The sequence below is a fragment of the Motacilla alba genome, chromosome 14 (genome assembly GCF_015832195.1).
Source record: "Motacilla alba alba isolate MOTALB_02 chromosome 14, Motacilla_alba_V1.0_pri, whole genome shotgun sequence".
Lineage (NCBI taxonomy): Eukaryota > Metazoa > Chordata > Aves > Passeriformes > Motacillidae > Motacilla > Motacilla alba.
Window position 1 is genome coordinate 10767618 of NC_052029.1, and position 20557 is coordinate 10788174.

General features: G+C 47.8%; 1 protein-coding gene and 1 long non-coding RNA gene across 2 annotated transcripts in view; one reads left to right on the plus strand and one right to left on the minus strand.

The window, feature by feature from the left end:
* The first annotated feature begins 748 nt into the window (after positions 1-748).
* LOC119706846 lies at positions 749-17809 on the plus strand. Its single transcript, XR_005258616.1, has 2 exons — positions 749-875; positions 15128-17809. It is a non-coding gene; the product is annotated as an uncharacterized LOC119706846 (long non-coding RNA).
* Positions 17653-20557, minus strand: part of PRKAR1B (protein kinase cAMP-dependent type I regulatory subunit beta) — a 93098-nt gene continuing 90193 nt past the window's right edge. Inside the window, exon 11 of the mRNA XM_038150990.1 lies at positions 17653-20161. Within this exon, the coding sequence (XP_038006918.1) occupies positions 19989-20161 (173 nt within the window). The 3' untranslated portion in view covers positions 17653-19988. The remainder of the gene's footprint in view (positions 20162-20557) is intronic.

Genomic DNA, 20557 nt, shown 5'->3' on the forward strand with positions numbered 1-20557 from the left:
CTGTTTATTCTCAACACTTTGATTTCTTCCTGAGAGCTGATAAAGATCTTCCATAGCCATGAGGCACATAAGTAATCAGAAATGCAGGGAGGATGTAGAGGATCTGCCATGAGGCCGTGGCCAAACTTCCAGTCAGAAGCTGGTAGCAACCATTTCCAAAGCCCTTTTCTCACCACCTCGGGACAAGTTTTATCATTGCCCTGTTAAATTTCAGGTCCAGAAGACCTCTGAGAGGCACCTCTGGTCACATCATTTGGCTGTGTCACGTGGAGATGTCTTAACGTGGTCTGTCACCTGCTAGCCACCATCACATGGTCCCTGGGAGCATGTTCTTGATACACTGCTGAGCTGAAAGGGACCATGCACACACATTTACACCAGAGCTGAATTTCCTGTTTTTTGCAAGAAGTGAAGTGCAGAGCCATAAAATTGTAGAATCATTTAGCTTGGAAAAAACCTCTAAGATCACCGAGTCCAACCATCTTCTCCATCCCATTTAACATAGCATTTGTTTACCTTTCAGCAGTGGTTTGTGATGCCATTCCCATCAGTTAGGACACAGAACTTCCTCTTTCTTGGAAGTCAGTGAAGAGTACAGCACTAAAGCAGAGAGCAGGCAATGGCCCTTTAAGCATTGTCTGTTTAACTGTAGCACGATCTCTCCTGCACTCCGCTGCTTTCCATAAACAGCAAGCCATCCTGGAAGGGGAGGGAGAGGATGATAAATAATCCTGTTATTCATGCGACTGCGTTCTTTCATGAAACTGGGAAAAGGCAACATAAAGTGGCAACTGCGAGACTGAGAATGAAACGCGAGGCAGTGGGTTGTGTTGCTGCAGTTATTTGGGGCTGGAAGAAAATCTGGAAAGAGAAAGGTGAGCAGAAAAGGTTTAAAATGCCAAGAAGAAAGGCAAGAGACAGGACATAAAAGAGCAGCTTTCCCTGCATCCTTGCTTTGTGTCTGGGCTCACTGCTGGGGCTGGCTGTGGTTCTGGCTGTCCAACACCATCTCCCACAGTGTGGCTACCTGTGCCAGAGGCTTTCCTGTGTGTGCACTTTGTGGAGAAGTGGGAAGTGGGAGATAACAGAGCTCCAGTAAGGACAGCTGGGCAAGGAGAGATGCAAAAGTGAGCAAACCCTGGGAAAGAAATCTCACAGAACAATGAGGAAACAGAGAATAAACCTGTTTGCCGAGGGTCCTAGCAAATGAGCTATAATTAGTTTTCGTGGGACAGTTATGGTATTGCCTTCATCACACTTTGCATGTGTGCCAGAGGTGCCTCCCCAGTTTGTGTTGGGAGTGCCCACGCTGCAGCCACTCCAGTTCTCCATCTGTGTTCCCCGTGCATCCCCTGGGCCCTGAGCTGGGACAGCTGAGGCACAGGCATCCCTCATTCCATCAGCCCTGTTTGTGGGCAGCCTCCCACCGAGAGCCAGGACAGACAGCTGTGGGGGAACATCTTAAACCACTGCAGCTGTCTGCTCTCTGTGTGTGAGCCAGAGCCCTCCATCCCTGGGATGCTCCTGGAAGCAGCCAGGCCCTGTATTGCTGCCTAATTGCCTGGTACCAGCCCCATCTTTGATTTGTAAGAGAATCTCATCCTGGGACAGTGTGCCAGCCCTTCTAACACTTCAGTAATGGCAGACATCCACTTCAGCAGCGCCAGGGCTTGGGGTAACACAGCCGCATTGTTATAATCTTCCAAAAGTGCCTCTTCCCCTTGCATGGCAGCAGTGCAATTCCTTCAGGGTTATAAAAGCTTAAGCCTTTGTAAACAAGGCAGCCCTGGAGCCTAGGTATTGTAGAGAGAGAATTCCTCTCCATGTCCTAAATATTTTGGATGGAAAAAAAAAAAGAAAAAAAAAAAAAAAAAAAGAAGAACATTTAAGACACCAGCTTCCCTTCCAGTGTAAATGGGACCAGCTCCACCCAGCTTCAGCCTGGAGTCTCTAACACTGTCACTGTGCAAAGCTCCCAGTAAGGCAAATGGGAATTGCACATGATGTGATGGGAAAGCAGCAGATACCTTTGTAAATACTGCACCCTCACACGAGCCACAAGTATCTTTCCTGAGACACCCTGCCAAACTAGCAGGTGTTTTTTACATCAGGCCTTATATTAACACACTCCTACGTATGTCTGGCTGCATCTGCTGCATTAACGATCCCTCGGTGCATAATGGCTGGGTTAGTTTGTGAAGTTAAATACCACGGGCAAGAGCCCAGCCACAATGCATACAAACCTCAAACTGCTTCTGTTTCTATCACAGGGGTTACTGCTGTGCTTCTTTCGCTGTGACTTTTTCTTTCTTTCTTCCTCTCACTGTGTTTTTCCCTTATTCCTGCCCATCCTTTCCCCAGTTTGTGGTGTCTAGATTCCCTCCATGTCTTTATTTTCTCCATCTTTTGCTGTGTCTTTTCTGTCTGATTTCAGTTTCTGCAAATGCCAGAGAGACTAAAAGCTGCAGCCAGCCAACCCCAACTACTTCAACATACTCCAGCAGCCCCAGAGTGGTTGGATACTCCTCCAGCCAGTGCAGTCTGGGGGCAGTGCCATGGGGAGCTGCTGGGTGGGGATGCCACCATTTCAACTCTGGGTGCTTGCAGTGGCTGCTGTGGAAGTGAAAAAGGCCAGCTCAGGCCTGCTCAACTTCTACTTTCAGTACAGACAACAAGTCCAAGTCCAAAGCCACTGGGGAAAATATGTGCCCGTAGTGTAAAAGCCTGTTTTTACAGAAGCCAGTGGTAGGAGTCTTTGGGGATTAGTCTTCTGTTGTAATTATCTATGATTTTAAAATGCATTGTGGCCAGGCATAAAAGCTGCTCAGAAACATGGCAGGGCTGAATCTGAAGCCAGCTATCACTGACTTCTACAAAAACCCCGACCTGTCTTTGTAGAGCTGACACTAAAGTTAGGTTGACATTTTCAAGTCCACCAAAGATGTGTGTGTATGTTTAACTTCCACTGAAATGGGAGTTTGGGGCATTACTTAATGAGAAGGATTTGAAAAATACTCTTCTATCCTCCTTTGTTTAAAATTAAGATGCCAAATTCAAACAGCCATGCCAGCGTGGTGTCTGTTTCCATTGCTCATGCTTTTAGTCGTGCAGTTGTTGTCATGGTCCTTCATGGAGGTCTCACCTTTGGTCCCAGGCTCTCTTGGCCCTAGGTTTAGCTTTTTGCAGTAGTTCCATGGTGTGTGCACACACACAAAGCACAACAGCTGGTGGATCTCTTATTCATGGCTTAATCACTTCCCTCCGGAGGTGTGTGTGTGATGTGTGGTCTTGCTCAATCCTGGCTTCCTCAGGGATGGAGCAGGAGGGTCAAACACAGCCCAGATTCAACCCAGCACTTAGGAACATGACTAACCTGGGGCATGTAGTATTCTCTTGACATCATTAGGCTGGACCTGCTTCTTTTCCTGGCTTAAGCAAGCATTTAGTCCTTTGGAGTTTGTCTTACCACACCCTTCCCATCTCATGCTTATCTCTGTATCACACTTTGAGCTGCCCACTGGTTTTCCACACATCTCCTCTGACTTTCCCCAGGCCATCCATCTGATCTCATAACCACAGCTCCTCTGGTGGTTCACCACATGCCCCAGTCCCGCCCTTTGTAAAGGTTGGCTCTATCACTGCTACTTTCCTATCCATCTGGAATTTCCCCTGAAGGCTCTGAGCCACCTACTCCATAAGTGTCATCAGACACCTTTTGCTGGGAGAGACTTTTATTTCTTTGTTTCATGGTTTCGTAATCCAAATTGGCTGTCAATTTAATTCAAAATGCCATCACACCAGAGCAGGGCCCCTGCATTTGAAGCAGTTGAGAAAAATACAATACTGATAAGGAGCCAGATGGCTCAAGAGATTGGGAACCAGCAATGGAGTCTGTAACCTCAACATCACTGCTCCAAAATGCAGCTCTGATCCACAGTGAACTTCGTGAGCTCAGTCCAATTTCTAGTGTATGTATGGTCATGCCAGAAAAACTTCCCTTATAAACACCCCCCGCTTTAGCTAGGAGGCCTGAAGAGGTGTGTGAGGGTCTGTCAAGGTTTGTCACATGTCCAGAGGAAATGTCACCTGCTGCACATGGATGATGCAGTCCCTAGCAGTGCTTGTGCACCTTCTGCAGCAAGGGAAATTCATATTGCAGCATTGCCCACCTGGCCACCTTCCATAGGGAAGACGTTTCCTTCTCTTCCAAATTACCTTTCAAGCCAGTTTTGAAATTGCCTTGTGCCTAAGTCTCATGAAAACTGTAACTGTGCAGTCCCAGTGGTCTGACTGATCCCATGTGTACCTGGTAAGAGGCTCCTCAGAGGTGAAAGAACACTGTCAAAGTGTCAATAAAAGAATAAGAAGCAAGTAAGAATTTGTGTCTGGAGCATCCCTAAGATTAAAACAGTGTGAGAACAAAATCTGGCCATGCACACGAGAGCCAAAAGCCTTACTAAACTAAGCTACAGTTTCTCGCAGCACAGCCTTCCTTCCTGCTGATGGTTATTTTCTAACCTCGCCGTGCAGGAATTGGAAAGAAGCAGATGCCAGGGAAGAGTTGACTCTGAAATGGCACAAAGGTCATTACACACAGAGCAGAAGGGCAATCCAGCCTCCCAGGTTTTCTTTATTAAACCCAGAATAGTCTGACAGGGCAACAGGCCCCTTAGTGGTAGTCTTCAACTGTATGTGAAGGCAGCAGAGCAAACAACTGCTTTTCCTTTCAAGGCTTCTTGGTGTGGATGTTGTCTGTCCTCAGCCTATGTTCACTCAGCTTCTCTCTCCCAGATTCCCCTTGCCCCCACTGGAAAGCTGCCCAGGAACTCCCTCCACAGCTTGAGGGCCAAGACCAAATCAGCTCAGTCAGGCTTGTTAGAATCACAGAGTTATTAAGGTTGGAAAATACCTTTAAGATCATCAAGTCTAACTACTAACTCAGCAGAGGTCTCAGCTAAATGGTGTCCCCAGGAGCTGCACCTACATGTCTTTTAAATCCCCTCAGGGACAGTGACTCCACCACTGCCCTGGGCAGCCTGTTCTAATGCTTAACAACCCTTTTGGCGAAGAAATGTATCCTAATATCCAATCTAAACCTCCCCTGGCAGAGCTGGAGGCCATTTCCTCTTGTCCTATTGCTTGCTGGAGAAAAGACTGACCCTCCTGGCCACAACCTCCTTTCAAGAAGTTGTATAGAGTGAGAAGGTCTCCACTGAGCCTCCTTTTCTCCAGCTCCCTCAGATGCTTCTCCTCAGACCTGGGCTCCAAAGGGACTCCTTGTTATGTGGGTTCCTGCCCTGCCTTGACACCCTGTGCATGTCGTTTTCATTCTGTGGTCTTTGTTTGCCTACCTAGGCATCCTCCAGTGCTCCTGGCTGTGGGATGCCCACGGCCTGCCAGTGCTGCTCTCTGCACCCCTGAGAGCTGGTCCCATCCCACACGTCCACAGCCCCGTGTCAGCCCCAGGGAGCTGCTTCGTACCATCCACAACTGTTTGGTTTATATTCGCGTATCAGGCCATGACCCTGAACTGGCTTCTCCCTTTAAATTCCTTCCACATGGCTCTGCCCACACTGTCCACAAAGCCTCTCAAAGAAATGCAGCTTGGAAAAAAAAAATCTGAGAAGAAGAAAAACCCCTTCACAACAAAATGTCCTTCTCTCTCCGGCAGCTCCGCTTGGGTGCGGTTTTCCCAACACTCCCCCGCAACTGAGGCGTGGAGTCTGTTCAGCTCTGCTCCTGCCTGCACTGCAGGGACAGGGTCACCCCGGGCTGGGCACAAACACCCACACTGCAGGGACAGGGACAGCCCAGGCAGGGCATAAACGCCACCCACACCGCAGGGACAGTTACGGGGACAGGGACAGGGACACGGATACCCCAGGCTGGGCACAAACACCCACACTCCAGGGAGAGGATCACCCCAGGCTGGGCACAAAATACCCCCCACAGTCCCCATGCACAGGGGCTGAGCACCTTCCCAGGGTCACTGCATTACTGTAAAACAGTGCTTTTACCCAGCTTTCATCCCAAGAGCCTTGATGCCCTTTAGCCTCTGCCATGGCACAGCCCTGGGATTGTGCAGCGGGGCCAGGAGCCCTCTCCCATGGGTGAGGAGCCCATGACAGCCCCTCTCCATTCTCTCTCTTCCATATAAACATATATATAGGACTGTCCCCATATAGTGGCAGCTCCACACATGTGCTGGTGGGCGGGTAGCTCTGCATTTGCCCTCATGATTTCATGCCAGAAACATTTGCAAGTTCAGCTCCCTGCTCGGTTTCCCCTCTCTCTCTCCTTCTCCCTTTCAGGGTTACTCCCCGAGTCTGCAAAGGCATCCCACATTCCCCCCCCCCCCCCCCAGGCCCTGGGCTCCTGCCTGCCAGCATCCTTCCAGCTTCGTCATTGCCTCATCCTGCCCCAGCCTCTTAAAGATTTCCTTAAAGGATTTCAGTAAGATCCAAATAAATTTTGCCATACGCAGTGCTGTTATCAAGCCTTCCCTTTTTGCCTCTTTTCTCAGCAGCTGTTTTGGGATGATTAATAATTCACAGTGAGGTTTGGCACAGCAATAGTTAAAGGGACAAAGCTGAGCTGACGCAGGAGCCTTCTGGACAGAAGCAGTTTTATAAAGTCTTATAAGTGCTATTTTTTTCTTTAGGAAAGGAGTGGATTTTTTTTTTTTTAAGTTTTGTGAGAACAGGAATGTTTCACTTTTAGCCAATTCCACATACTTTTTGTTATAGGAGAAGATGTGGTCTGAGGGTTTTAGCAGAGGCTAAAACAGGGGAGAACTGGATCTATTTTGGTGGTGTATCAAGTGGATAGGAAATAATCGAAAATGCTGTGTTAAAAAATGAGTTTAGCAGCAGCTCCAGGCGAACCCTGTTCTGCAGAGAGCCCTCCCTCCCCTCACCTGCCCAGCACCCAGCAGACCTGGCAAATGTGCAGATTTGATCCATTTCCACCCTTTGGCCAAAAGACATTCCTTTAATCATGCCCTCCTGGGAACTGAGGTTGTGAGTGTTTTTCTGTTGGTAAAACGAAGCATGCTGGCTGCCAGAGGCTGTTTCAAAGCTGTGTTCAGGGGGTGTGGTGCACGGTGGACAGACAGGGATGCTCCCACACATCCGTGCTGATGGACAGCCTGTGGCTTTGCTCAGGCTGAAGCACATCAAACATTCCTTTCTGGGCACAGTGGTGCCAGCCTCCAGACTTGTACCAACTATTTTTCCTTCCCCACCTGCTGCCTGGGCTGAAATCAGAGCTCAGATCCATCCTCTCTCATCCTAGCACCCTGTCTCCATCACACCCTGCTCAGTGGAAAGGTGATGGAGTTTTTCCAGGACCCCACATGACACACATCCCCTTCTGAGGACATTCACTGGTCCCATCGCTTCAGACACACCTCCAGGTCTGCCAACAGCCTCGCCTGTAGTGATGGGTGGGATGTAAAATGGATTAAAAAGCAGAGGCCAGAACTTTTTCAAGTTAATCTCCTAATGCAAAAGGATCATATTTGGCAGCAACATAAGGCAAGCTCTCATCAGTTTGTATTTCTGTTTTTCTTCCCTTTAACAATCTAATTTTGTACATCGCTGTGTGGAATCCAGATACAGATAATCCTCCCCCAGTTAACACCACTCTGGCTGTGCCCTAGGGAAATCTGTGTGCTGCCTGTGGGAGCTGGAGACATGGGGGTGCTGTGCTGGTCTAGAGACTGTCTGGAGGGATTTCAGCAGGTAATAGATAGCTCAGGGTGACAAGAAGAGCTACTGGAAACACTTTTCATGAGCATTTTTGGAGAAAGCGGTCTTTTGTGTTTGCATCTCACCTTACACTTTGGTGCAGGGGACAGTTGGTAGCTATTGAAAACTGAAATATTCTGATTATTGTAGAGGAGAAACTCACAATTTTCCCTGAGAAACTTTCACCCCAAATGGAAATTTTCTGACAAACTATTCAGCCAGAATGACCTTTTGTGCTGCAGAACAAACTGTGATGAACAATTTTTCTACCAGGTTTTTCTCCTGACATTATGAATCCTGATGGGGGATTAGCTAACACAGCTCGTTATCAGCACATGCAGCATCAGAGAGGACTTGGAGCTATGTGAGATCTCAAAAACAACCATCTGATGCCAATATGCAATTTGAGATGCTGCCTCAACCAAAAGAAAGATCCATGGGCTAAAGTTGGTGCTGATGTTAATCCCAGCCATGGGTGAAGTTGCCCCAAGGCTGAATTTGCCTCAAGAGAGTCAAGCTTGGGAGTGGATTAACTTCTAAGAAACTCTGAGTGAATGAATTAGCGGAATTACTGGGTAGGGTCAGCAATGAAATTATGAGTCTACTGCAGAGGAAACAGGATGCATTTCTAAAGGGCTAAGAATGGCCCCTTTGCTAGATTTATGGGGCTGAGGTGATGAGCCCGGGGTCAGATAATAACCTTTCAAACCACCAAGGCAGACCAAATATGCTTTGCCATGGCCCGCTTGCTTTTCAGTGCTTGTGTGTCATGTTTGGAAAACAAGGCCCCATCTGTCCCTGCCGAAACAGCAGCAACAAAATAACGCTGCTTGTTAGGGAAATGCCACCGCAGAAGAAGATAATTGAAACATTCAGGCTGGCAGTACATGGGGATAAAGGCAATAAATCCTGAAAGCACGCTGCCTTATCTCGGGCAGGAGCTGCCGGCGCTGCTCCTTGGCCAGGATCCGCCAGGCCGGGGAGGCCTCGTCCGGGCCCGGTTATCCTGAGGGCCGGCCTTCAGCCAAGGCCACCAGCCTGCTGTGAAACAGGGATGCTGAATTGGACAGATACCTGTCCCTCCTCCTGATGCGGCTGTTCTCCCTCCCAGGCACAGGGGGAAGCATCTGCAGTGGGTTGGGGTGTGTCAACTAACCCCGACGGCAAAGCGGCACAAAGCTGAGTCAGGGAGGTTTGGGGTGGATAGGAGGAAAAGGTTCTTCACCCAGCTGTGTCAGGGAGGTTTGGGGTGGATAGGAGGAAAAGGTTCTTCACCCAGCTGTGTCAGGGAGGTTTGGGGTGGATAGGAGGAAAAGGTTCTTCACCCAGCTGTGTCAGGGAGGTTTAGGGAGGAAAAGGTTCTTCACCCAGAGGGTGGTTGAACACTGGGGCAGGCACCCCTGGGAAGTGGTCACAGCACCAAGCCTGACACAGTTCAAGTGTTTGGAGAACGTTCCTGGGAACAGGATGGAAGTTTTGGGTTGTTTTGTGTGGGGTCAGAAGCTGGGCTCGGTGATCCTTGTGTGCCCATAATTGTATAAAAACAGAGATGGGGGCTGGGAGGGACACACAGCCCCTTATGGAGCCACTCCAGGTTGTCCAGCACAGCTCTGGTGGGTGTCCAGCATCCCCCAAAGGGCTCAGTGGGCTGGAGCTGCTGCTCCAGTGCTCAGAGCCTCCTAGGGCTTTCCTGATGCCTCCACAAGTCACTGCTCCAGGGACTCTGAATTTATCTTAACATTACAGAGAGTAAGTGGGCAAGGAACCCCCATAGTTCACCTACAAATCTGATATAACAATGATGCAAACTTTTCTTCTGGATTTATGTACAGCTGAAACATGAGCAATAGAGGGGGAAAGCCTGCAAACAAAACTAGTATCCTCAAGTCTCCTGCTTATTACGTGGCAACAAAGGTATGTGATGCTGCAAAGCTCTTGGCTTGTGGCCTCACCCTGCTCTCACACAAGTCCTGGAGAAGTTACGCAAGTGAAACGGGAATCCATGAATTTTGATGAGGAGTATCCCTGCTTCTCACCGTTTATGCCTCTGTGCCAGGAGGCAGCTGCATGGCAGTGACCACTTCATTACTGCCCAACAGGGCACCCCCTGACTTTGTCTGTTTATCTTTCCATGCTCAGTGCCTGGTCTCCTGCTGTGGCACTGAGATTCTTCTGGAAGTGGTTTTTCAGCTGGCAGCCTGGGCAGCGGCAAGGCCCAGCCCCAGACAGGCAAAGAGAGTCCATGATGGGACATGGGCTCCAGGGTGCACATTTGAGCTGCAGGGCAGCTCCCCTTTAAGGTTTTTGAGAGCCCACCCTCTGCCCCTTTACTTGATGTTCTTCAGATGGAGACAGGATTTACAAATGCTTGACTGTAGGAAATAAACGTAAAGGAGAGTGGTATTTCTCCCTGTGCTTCTTTCCCCCATCTGCTCAAGGACTTGATCCTGCAAGTACTGCTGAGACAAACACACAGCCAGGGGGGAAATTATATTTTCCAAGACCACTCCAAGGTGGGCAGTAGCACAGAGCAATCAGCTTGGGTCTGTGTTGCTTTGTGCTTGACAAGCAGCAGCCAGAGAGTCTCCAGGGAGACCTGCTTTTCCAAAGGTGCCAGTACAACTCCTTACACGGAACACAGCAGTTTGAGGTCCTGAGGCACCACTGGCAGACCCCAGCTTGCTATGGAAATGTTGCTCTGGGGAGGATTACCTCTCTCTGCAAAACACAAACCTTTCTTCTTTGCTGCAGTAATTTTTCTGCAATTATAACTTACACTGAACAGCTCAAACTGCAGGCATTAACACAGCACAGGCTGTAGCCTCCCTTTACCTTCGGGTGGACAGCATGGATCAGACAGCACACGAATGGTTTCAGCATGAATCACTCACTGCCTCTGTAACCAACATTCCCATAACCTAAATCTATCAAAAAGAACATAAACCACATCAGAAGCCAGTTCTCAGATACTCATTTGCTAAGACTTTGGAAACCTCTTATATTAAACAGATCATCTCTTTACAGGAGCATGAAGCTGCACTAATTATACAAAGAGTGGAAAGGGACAATCTTCCTTCTGGGAAGGCTGTTTAACTTCTTCTGGCTTCCTAAAAAGCTATTGTCTTATAAACTGAGCATTCCTTCACTGGCCTGGTAGACACAACATTCCCCATGTCCCAACCAAGTGCTGTGCAAGGAGCAGCAGGACCTGAGCCAGTCAGCCTGAGCAGCCCCGGGCACAGCCCCACAGGGCCTGTTGCTGGCTGCCCCTGGAACACCCCATTCAGAGCATGATGTGCTGCCAAGCACAGTTCTGCCTTGGCTTTTGCCTGTGGCTCTTCAGCAGTGGCCTCTGGCCTGGATTTTTTTGGAAGGAAGAGGTGCTCTGGGCAGCCCCCTCCTTCACACCAGGAATCAGTGTGATTGTAGGAACCTCACTGGGTGAGCAGCAGCTCTGCAGCATTGGTCTGGTGCCTCTGAGGTTCCTCCACATTGCTGGAGGTACAAGGAGAATTCCAGATCTTCAGGAAGAGGAACAGCTTCATCACAAAGGCTGCCTCATTTCTCAGCAGCCACCAGGGCCAGGTCCACCCACACTGACCCCCCAGGCAGGGTGATGTCTCAGGATGCCAAACAACACCCCTCAAACCCCCTTTGCTTGCAAACCTCGCTCAACTCTTTTCTGCAGCCAGAAAACCAACTGTGAGTAGCAGTGAGGTGTCAGCTACTAACACCAAGTCACATCTTCTAGGGAGAACACTATACTTCCGTGTTATGATAAACCCAGGTATTTTTATTTGGCACCAGTAGTTTTTATTATTCTCTTCCTTCATCTGTCATCAATACTGTGTTCAGTTTCTGCTTGTGCACATGCTCTGGTAGATGCCATTGTGCAGCTGACAGGCCTTAAATTCACAGTTTGTGGGAGGCATATTTATTTCCTAAGGTTTTACATCACTGAAGGTAGCAAGCCACAAAACAAAACCATTGTTGCAAATATCATTTGAAGTTAATCTTCGTATAATCCACAGTAAATATTTATGTGCAATGCAATAGTGGCTGGATTTGTTTACAGTTTGAAATTGTTAGAGAGGATTTCATATAGATTAGTCAGCTAATCTGCTGTAATCTGCTTAAAAAGCGACTGAAATGGGTTTTCTTTCAGTGAATCATGTTAGCCCTGTCTATGCAGTGACTTCAGATAGGGAAGGGATTCAGGCACAAAAGGGCATTTACCTTGTGGGTGCTCACAGCATTGCTCGCATTGCAGGAGAGCCATAAATTTCCCCATCTGCCTTAGAGAACGGGACAGCTGCCGTGACTGAATTTAAGCTGAGATGAGTGTCAGGCTCTTCTATCCCATTTCCTTGCTGCAGCTTTTGAACTGTATCGCCTGGGGATAAGCTGATCTTTGATGAGGCACCTGCACAGTGTCTGCACAGAAGTCATCCTTTCTGAATTTATTCTGTTTTATTTCACTCTCTCCTAAGGAGATCTACAGGAGGTGCCTTTACCTAGCATGCTCCTAGGTTAATGAGGAAAGCATCCCATATTCTTTACTCCCAACTCACCTTTGTGCATGGGGGAGTTGCAGCTCAGGGTGGAAAAAGATTTTAGATACTCACTTGACAGAATGTGTCTGGGTGATGTGGGCATCCATGGGACAGATGTGTCTCCTGTGGGCTGTAAGGTCCAGGCTTGGACCTCTAATAGCCCAGTGAGTGAAAGGTAAAGCCTGGGCAGCAGAAAGCTTCCTCCAACCAACTGAGCAACAAGCTTGTCTGGTACACTTAGCTAACACAGGGCAGAGAGGATGTGAATAGTGATGAAATCCCATTCTGTGGCTTTTACCAATATTCAGAGGTTGGAGAATGTCTCCAAGCCCTTATTCCTGGTATAGGGATGCTCACACAGAGGTGGCCTCATGGATACCAGATGATGGCTGCAGGATGGGTCTCTGCAGGATCCTGAGCTCTCTGCATCCTGTCTCCCCAGGACAAAGGCAGGAGCCAGGCAGAGAACAGCCCTGCTGGGAGAAAATGGGGCTGAAACAAGCCATCCTGTGGGTATGAGGCCAATTTACTTTCCATTTGCCTACCACACCTGAGACCAGCCAGGTGGAGGATGGAGCTGCCTGTGGCACCCTGCCCACCACTGCTTTTAAATTCCATCTCCTGCCCCCTTGCACTGGGAAGGTTGGGCACCTCCTGCCTTCAGCCTGCCCCTCCATCCAGGTTTAAGCAGTGGCTACAGCCCAGCTCTGCCACTGGAGGTTGAGACCTGGAACCTCCCCAGGGAAACCTGGGGAAGGCAAAGCACACCATGTGTCCTCCCATAAACAGCAACACCAGCAGGACTGTGGCTCCCAGTCTGGGAGGGGACCTGGCCCATCACCTGAGTGACCCTCTGGCAAACACATCAGCCTTTGGTGTTGGGGAAGTCACTTTTCTCTCTTTTCACACATCCCCAGTGCCGGTAGATCATTTCAGCGTGGGTCCCTCTGAATAATACATTCATCCACAGTCCTTCCCCCACCCCGTCCTCAGCAAGGCCTTCACGAGTTGAATACGGTGGCTCGGCTCCAGCACACACAGCTGCCATCACTGCTGCAATTCTTTTGCCTTGAGAAAAAGCATATACAATTTAATATGCTCCTGGCACAACAGCTTTTCTGTAGCAGAGGAGGCGGGTTTGTTTATGGCTATTTTGATAGGGCAGCTTTCATCCGGACACAGGTTCTGCTGCATCTCCCCGCCCGCACAAGGACGCCTTTGTTGGGCTGGTTCTCGTGTTCTTCTGCCCATTTTGGTACCTTCTCCTGCACCCTGCAAACCCAAGGTTTAAAAAGCCCTCCTTGCTGGTCATGTTATTCTTTAAAAGCTAGATCCTGGGCTAAGAGCCAGACATGCAAGGCAATGGGAGAGGGTGTGATGCTTTACTGGATATGTGGCAAGGATATGAAACATCCTGCCATCTCATGGGAATTTGGCCCATGGAGCAGAGCTCTTGGTGCTTGTGATGGCCATTAGCAGGGATTTACAGGCTTCCCAGGCTGGGGAGCAGTTCTGTTGCTCTCTCAGACACCTTCTGTCTCACCAAGAGCCATATGAACCATGCACAGGGGCACAACTCCTTCCTCCAGGCAGGGCCAAGACAGGGCTTTTCCATCTCTGCAGGAGCTGGCACTGAGAGATGCAGATTCCCTTCCGGCTGCAATTTCCAGAGTCATTCTTACGCAAGTTAAACTGTGAACAGTGACACATTTCCCTGCTCTGTGCTCCCATGGCACCTTGGCTCCCCAGGCAGGGTGGGGTGTGCAGGAGATGCACCTAGGGGTAGGAAGTCTCAATCAAACAACCCAGAGTCTGCAAACTCAGCCAACTCCTTCTATTTGGCAAGCGGCTTGAGCTGCTCCTGGTTGACGAGGAGAAACAGTCCCTTGTGTTTTTCAGCTGCTGAGTCTGCTCCCTCTCACTACCACAGTGGAAATAAATGGTGGGAGGGTTTAGCCAGCACTAATTCATTGCCACGTTCAATCTGCAGCCGCTGTGACTTTGTGCTTGGCCCACAAACACAAGGGAGAAAATGAAACCGGATAGAAAATACAACGGATCATCCGATCATCGTAAGCACATGGGAAAGAAACAGAGTCACTCTGTAGTGCACATGAATTCCACACATGTGGAGGAATGCAAAGCAGCCATTGTACCCCCACTTTGCAGATCCATTTCACTGTTTTCCCAGTTTATCTGGAAAATACATACTGCATGGTACTGTACGTCGTATTTCACTGCTATGCACCATGATGTCTTCTAATGGAACAATCGCCATGCTTGTAGTCTAAGAGCAATACAAAAGTGCTTTCAAATAATAACAATACATTTTCTGTATAAAGAGGATAGGGAGTAGCCATTTCCCAGAAAGGCTTGATTTCCCTGGAGCCAGCAGTATGAACATCCAGAGCGCCAGTAACAGCAGGCAGTGGTGAGAAATTCCCTACCTCATCATCAGTCTATACATCCTGTTTCCAACTGCCAGCTCTGGGAAGAGTGGAGGCTGTCAGCACTCACCGAGGGTAAGGTGAATGCACCCAGTGAGTCTTGGCAGCACGAGGCTCCATTTATCCCATTGGGACTTGGGTGGGGGGCACTTTGTTGGCGAAACAGCTCTCTCGGCTTTGAACTGAAGCTGTGAGCAGAGGAGCAGCGTTCTCACAGCCCAGCTCCCAGAGATCACACAGCAGCACAGCATCTGCCAATTCATTCAGCACTGCTGGCCCATGCAGCAACATGGCACGCCACTGTTCCACGTTTGGAGGCAGTTTATACTGGAATAGGAGCAGTCTTCTTGGGTAAAATGATTATTTTTTTCCTCCATAGGATCTCACGACTTTTTAAAGGGAACACTGCACACTTCAAATTGCTGAAGCACAGGAGCATGGGAAGTATGTTGCAGCTGGTCTGGGCTGTGGAGGCTGTCTGTGATACTTGTGCAGAGAATGACTTGAAAACAAGAATTGAAGCGCAGCTGGGGAGGAGCTGACACACTCAGAAGGGAAAAGTTATCCTTGTACATCTGAGATAGGAGTCAGAGCAGCCCAAGGAGACGCTCATGCTTTGCTTTCCTTGCCCAGGCAAAGAACAGCCTCTTTTCTACAAACTCAATCCAGATTTTTAGACATCAGAAGAATCACTCTGGTATTGGAGCCTGATCAAGCACAAAAAACATCCTCAGCCTTCAGAAAAATACCAGATGGCTGCAGATGCCAGCTCCTTCGGCCAGGCAGTGTTTTGAGAGAAAAGGCCAGCTTGTTGTGGAGTGCTGCATCCCAGATACAACTCTGCGGAGCAGCAAAGAGCCACAGAGAAATCCCTGGAGGAGGAGGAGCATCCAAGCCAATGTATTCCCGTAACATCAGATTTTCAAGGCTACACATACGCTCATATCCAAATATGCTCTCTTTCTCCAGAGGGAAGAGGGGACCTACAGAAGTGACTCTGGCTGGAAATGCTCTTATGAGTTTCTGAGCAGTTGTGTGCACTTGAAGCTCCAGTCAGAGTTGCCAAATCATTGGAAACAAGTTACAAAAACATGCCTGGCAATGTAAGAGGGAATAATTTGGTCTCATAGTGAACTGGTCTTTGGAATATCAACTGTGAGACTTTAAGCTGGTTGGTTCTCAGTCACCTGCTCTTTGAGGAGGTCATCATGGTGGTGTTGCTGCACAAGATAATATTCTGTTTGCTCTACAGAAGTGGGTGCAAAGAACGAACACCTTTCCCATAAATAGCACAGTGAAAGGATTTATGCACCATTTAAGACTTAAAACTGAGTGGGATGCACACACCTTGTACAACTTTCACAACAGGAGAAATGTCACTCTTTGTGTGGTGACTCCACTTCCAAAGACCACTGACTGCAAGAAAAACAGCCCAGCAGCCAATAACCAGCAGGCTTTACTTGGTTCTCCAACAGCTCTTTTTTCCCACCAGCTCCTGGACAGGTAACATGGTGTCAGGCCATGTTTTCTTGATGATCAAGGAGGGATTCACAGGGTTCACAGTGACTCAATGACTTTAGCACCACTTTAGTGCCACGAAGCAGTGGGAGTGCCTGAGCCAGCCAGAGTAATGTGATACACACACCAAAGCCTGGTCAGCCACATGGCCTTGTAAAAACCTGAGGTGCAATTAGTTTCTATTAAAAAAAAAAAAAAAAAAAAGAAGAAGTCTTTTCTTTCATCTTAGGAGTCCTGAAATGGCTGTGATACAATTAAAACCAACCGAAAAAAGAATGACAATGAGGAGTGGTGAGATGCTCATTTCTGGGGAGCGTGGGCTGGTAATGTCCGTCTGGAAAGACCTCAGAGAGAGTGGTCACTTTTGATTACTACATAATGTGAGTAATTCTCTGAAAAGACCCGTCCTTCCCTCCTGAATTGTAGCGAAGGGGGGAAAAACAACACACTCCAAAAACGGAAAGCTGCACAGCCCTTGGATGTCAGGAGCCGCCCAAGAATTCTGTGCAGGGGCCACCACACAGAAGCTGCAAGGAGAGAGCCACTGGCCCTGCCCTCTGCTCTGGGGTGACAGCTCCAGTTCTGGAGCCAAACTTGGACCATAACACACCTACTGAAGTGGCCACCCATGGCTCTGGTAGGTGGGGTGACACTAACAGCACATGGAACATCTCGTCACCCAGAAGCCACGCTCTCCAGTTCTTCAACCCATGTTTGCACCTTGATGCATGAGGTGCAGGTGGCTCCTTTGGAGGCTCTGCCTTCTCTGAGAAGTTTGTCCTCAGTGTCGTTCCTGGCCAGCCCGTGGCATGAACACAAACTGTGGAAGCAGAACAGTACATCCCTGGTGCCAAAAATGGGGCTGTGCTTCAGTCCCAGGGCAGCTGCTGTTCTAAAAATCCATGTGTGCCCAAAAGTTGAGAGGAACACCTGGGACAGATCCCTGGTGTGGTGAGTACCTTGGGCTTTGCCCATGGTACTGGGGGAAATGGAGAAACAGTGGTATTTGAGAAGGAAAGAGCCTGTTTTTTCCCAGGTGTACCCCCTGGCCGTACGACAGGCCCAGCATCAGTCCTGAGGGTTTCACAGCTGGCACCTGGACAGCAACAGGAAGGTCCAAGAGATACATCACACCCCTATTTCTTTATATAGACATATATGGGTACATTTAAACAGATGATTTTTTTCCTTCATGCTAATCCTCCACAAAACCAGTTTGGTTTCCATTACTATATATAGCACTGGGAATCTTGGTCTATTTTTTGTCCCTTTGCATCTGATTATTTTCAGTAGAGCTCAAAGTTTTGATGATATACAGATTTTAACTGGAACATGACATCTACTCACACAAACTTCCATTAGCAATAAACCCACAATGGCCACTTATAACGTAGAAGAATTTTATTCATACCATAATCCTGTCCCATCATCCACTGCAAATATTACAATTGTCTTCAAAATGTCACTGAATATAATTTTGTTCCACTAAAAGCACAGGAATCCTGGTGTTAGACAGTTACATTTCTCTTGAGATTGCTTATAACAGAACCATAATTCAAATGTATTTTCCATGAGCTGTAAAGGTTTAAAGCAAAGAATCTGCAGTGTGTCTGTGTGCTTGAGTAACTTCTAAACAATGAGGCTAATACTTGGTATTTGACAAGAGATGTGTCCTGCATATTATGCGAAACACTCACAATTTTTTTACCAACACAACAGAAGTGCAACAGGTAAAAGAACATACTTGAGTGACTGGTAACATTTAAAAAATATTTCTTTTAAAAATTGCACAAGAGAATACAAAAACAGTGCAGCAGATAACCAAATGCGTATACATTGACATATCCATATAGAATAGGTCTGCCCATATAAATGTACGTGATAAAAATTGCAAGGTTGGAAACTGTGAATGGTCATATTTAATAACACGTGCAAGAAGCATAACATAATCATAATAATAGCAGCAACGAATATACACTAACAGGACCACTGAAAGTTATGCTAAAATTAATTAAGCACCTTTAAGGGATGAGAAGAGCGTGAAGCTGAGAAGCTTTTTAGCTCTGTGAGAACCACTGCGGGCAGCTACTGGAATACTGGGCCCTTGGTGGGAGTCAACAGGAACGTGTCCAATTAGCATTTGTTAATTCCAAAGAAGAAAGCAATTGTGTGTCAGTAGGACTCATTTTAGCCATATAGCCAAGTTCAGCTACACCTCTAGTTGCAAAAGGGAGATTGATGTCGTATTTCACTGCTTAACCTTTGGCATGTCAAAGGTACAGAAAGCTTGTATTTACCCAGAAGAATGTTATTGTAAAGAAGAAATGGAGTTTTAGCCCAGCTGAAGGGCAGGCAGTGCTGCTTAGCATGGCTGAGATGCAGAGCTTTGCTGCTGCTGGCAACGACAAGTTTACCTGCAAAGGTGAAGCTTTGCAAATCATAGTCCCAGTGATCCCATCCTTGAGGGCTGTGTAGATCCCCAGCCTTGAGAGATCTGCGAAAAGCTCCATTCAGGAGGAGCCCCATGTGTAGGCAGGGCAGCAATGACCGCCAGCATGGCCATGAGGCCCCTGGAGGGACCTGGGCTCCAGGATCCTGGTGCTCTTTGTTACACAATGCCTGTCTTTTGGAGGAGAAGCAGCATTTTGAAGCACTTATGTGGCTTTCAGAAAATTTTTAAAAATTCTAAAATTGAGTCATATACTAGAAGAAAGGCATTTGAATTTCATTAAGTGGACCTTATTAAAAATAAGCTGCTGTATTTGTCCCTGAAGTGCACCTGGCACCATCTCTTCAGCATTTCATGTAATGTTCAGAGAAGTGGCTGAGGACATTCTGCTGAGTTTTGAAGCCAACTTAATTCAGCAGAGAAGTCCCCACTGGCCTCCTAAGGACTCTAATGTAAACCCTCATTTAAAAAAAGCTGAGGACAAATAACTTAGGTCCTAAAGGCTCCATTTGAATTCTTACAAAACATTGTCCCGTGACCTCTTCACCCAGAAGACTGGAGCAGGCTGTTTGCCTGAGCATGTCCTACAAAGCAGACCCGAAAGGGTTTGTGACACGGAGGAATATGGCCCCAATATTTAAGCCACAAACAAAATCACTCAAAAGCTTTACTTTTCCCTGGCTTGCTGGAATGATCAAAAGCTTCCTCCAACCTTCCCCTTGAAATTGCATCTCATCAATGAGACTGCCACTCATTCCATGGGGTTTCAGAACCCCCCCAGTCCGTAACCAGTGGAAAGTCTTTTAGATGTGACAGGCAGAGAGATATCATGGAATCACAGACTGGTTTGGGTTGGAAGGGACCTGAAAGGCCACTGACTTCCAACCCCCTGCCAAGGGCAGGGACATCATTCACATCACTTGGTGAGTAAGACCAGCTTTAAAGATAATAAAGAAAACAGAAATTCATACGTATTTTAAATAGTTGAACCCACAGTTTTAACCAGTATGAACCAACAATAGGTAAAAATCTTGTCTGCAAGCCAAGAGCCCAAAAGAGCCCCAATCTTCCCCAAAGCTAGTCCTACCCAAATAGTTATCCTTCCATTTCCATGATACATGAGATTTGAGCTGGCATCCACTAGGTGACATAAACAGAAAAAAATACACATAAAATGCACACTTCTTTTTTTTTTTTTATAAAGCTGTGGAGCTGCACAGAGCAAATTTTAAGTGCACAAGGTCACATGAAGGCAGCTTTCCAGAGGAATCATTTAGACAGTGAGCGAAATGAAGCTGTTGTATCTCTGAATGTTTCTCTTGAGGATCTCAGAGCAGGGGCCGAGCACTCGTTCGAAGCGGGGTCGGTCCAGCTTCACACACTTGAGGGGTCCCCGTGCCACCACTGTGGCTGCCCGGGGCCGGTTGAGCAGCAAGGCTATCTCACCTGGAAACAGAGACAGCGCACTGTCACACGCCCTCCTCTCTTTCAGAGGGTGCATATTCCACCATCCCGTCGCTCTGCTAGTAGAACATCTCCCTTTATATATCTCTTGAAAGACACTTTACATAATTCTGCTGACAGTACAAATGCATTACACATGCATAATGCATGTGTGTAAAATGCCTTTGAAAACAAATGCTTTCAGACTGTTTTGCTGATTCTGGATCTGTCTGCTGTCAGCTACACTGGTGTAAACCATGGAATGGATTCAGCTTCCCTGAAATCTCTGAGCATCGCTGAGAGCAGCGTCTGACCTGCCCATAACCCCTCGCATGTAAGAGTGGAACACTAATTAAGACAGTAAGTACTTGACCCAGGCGTGCCTGTCTTTCTGAACCA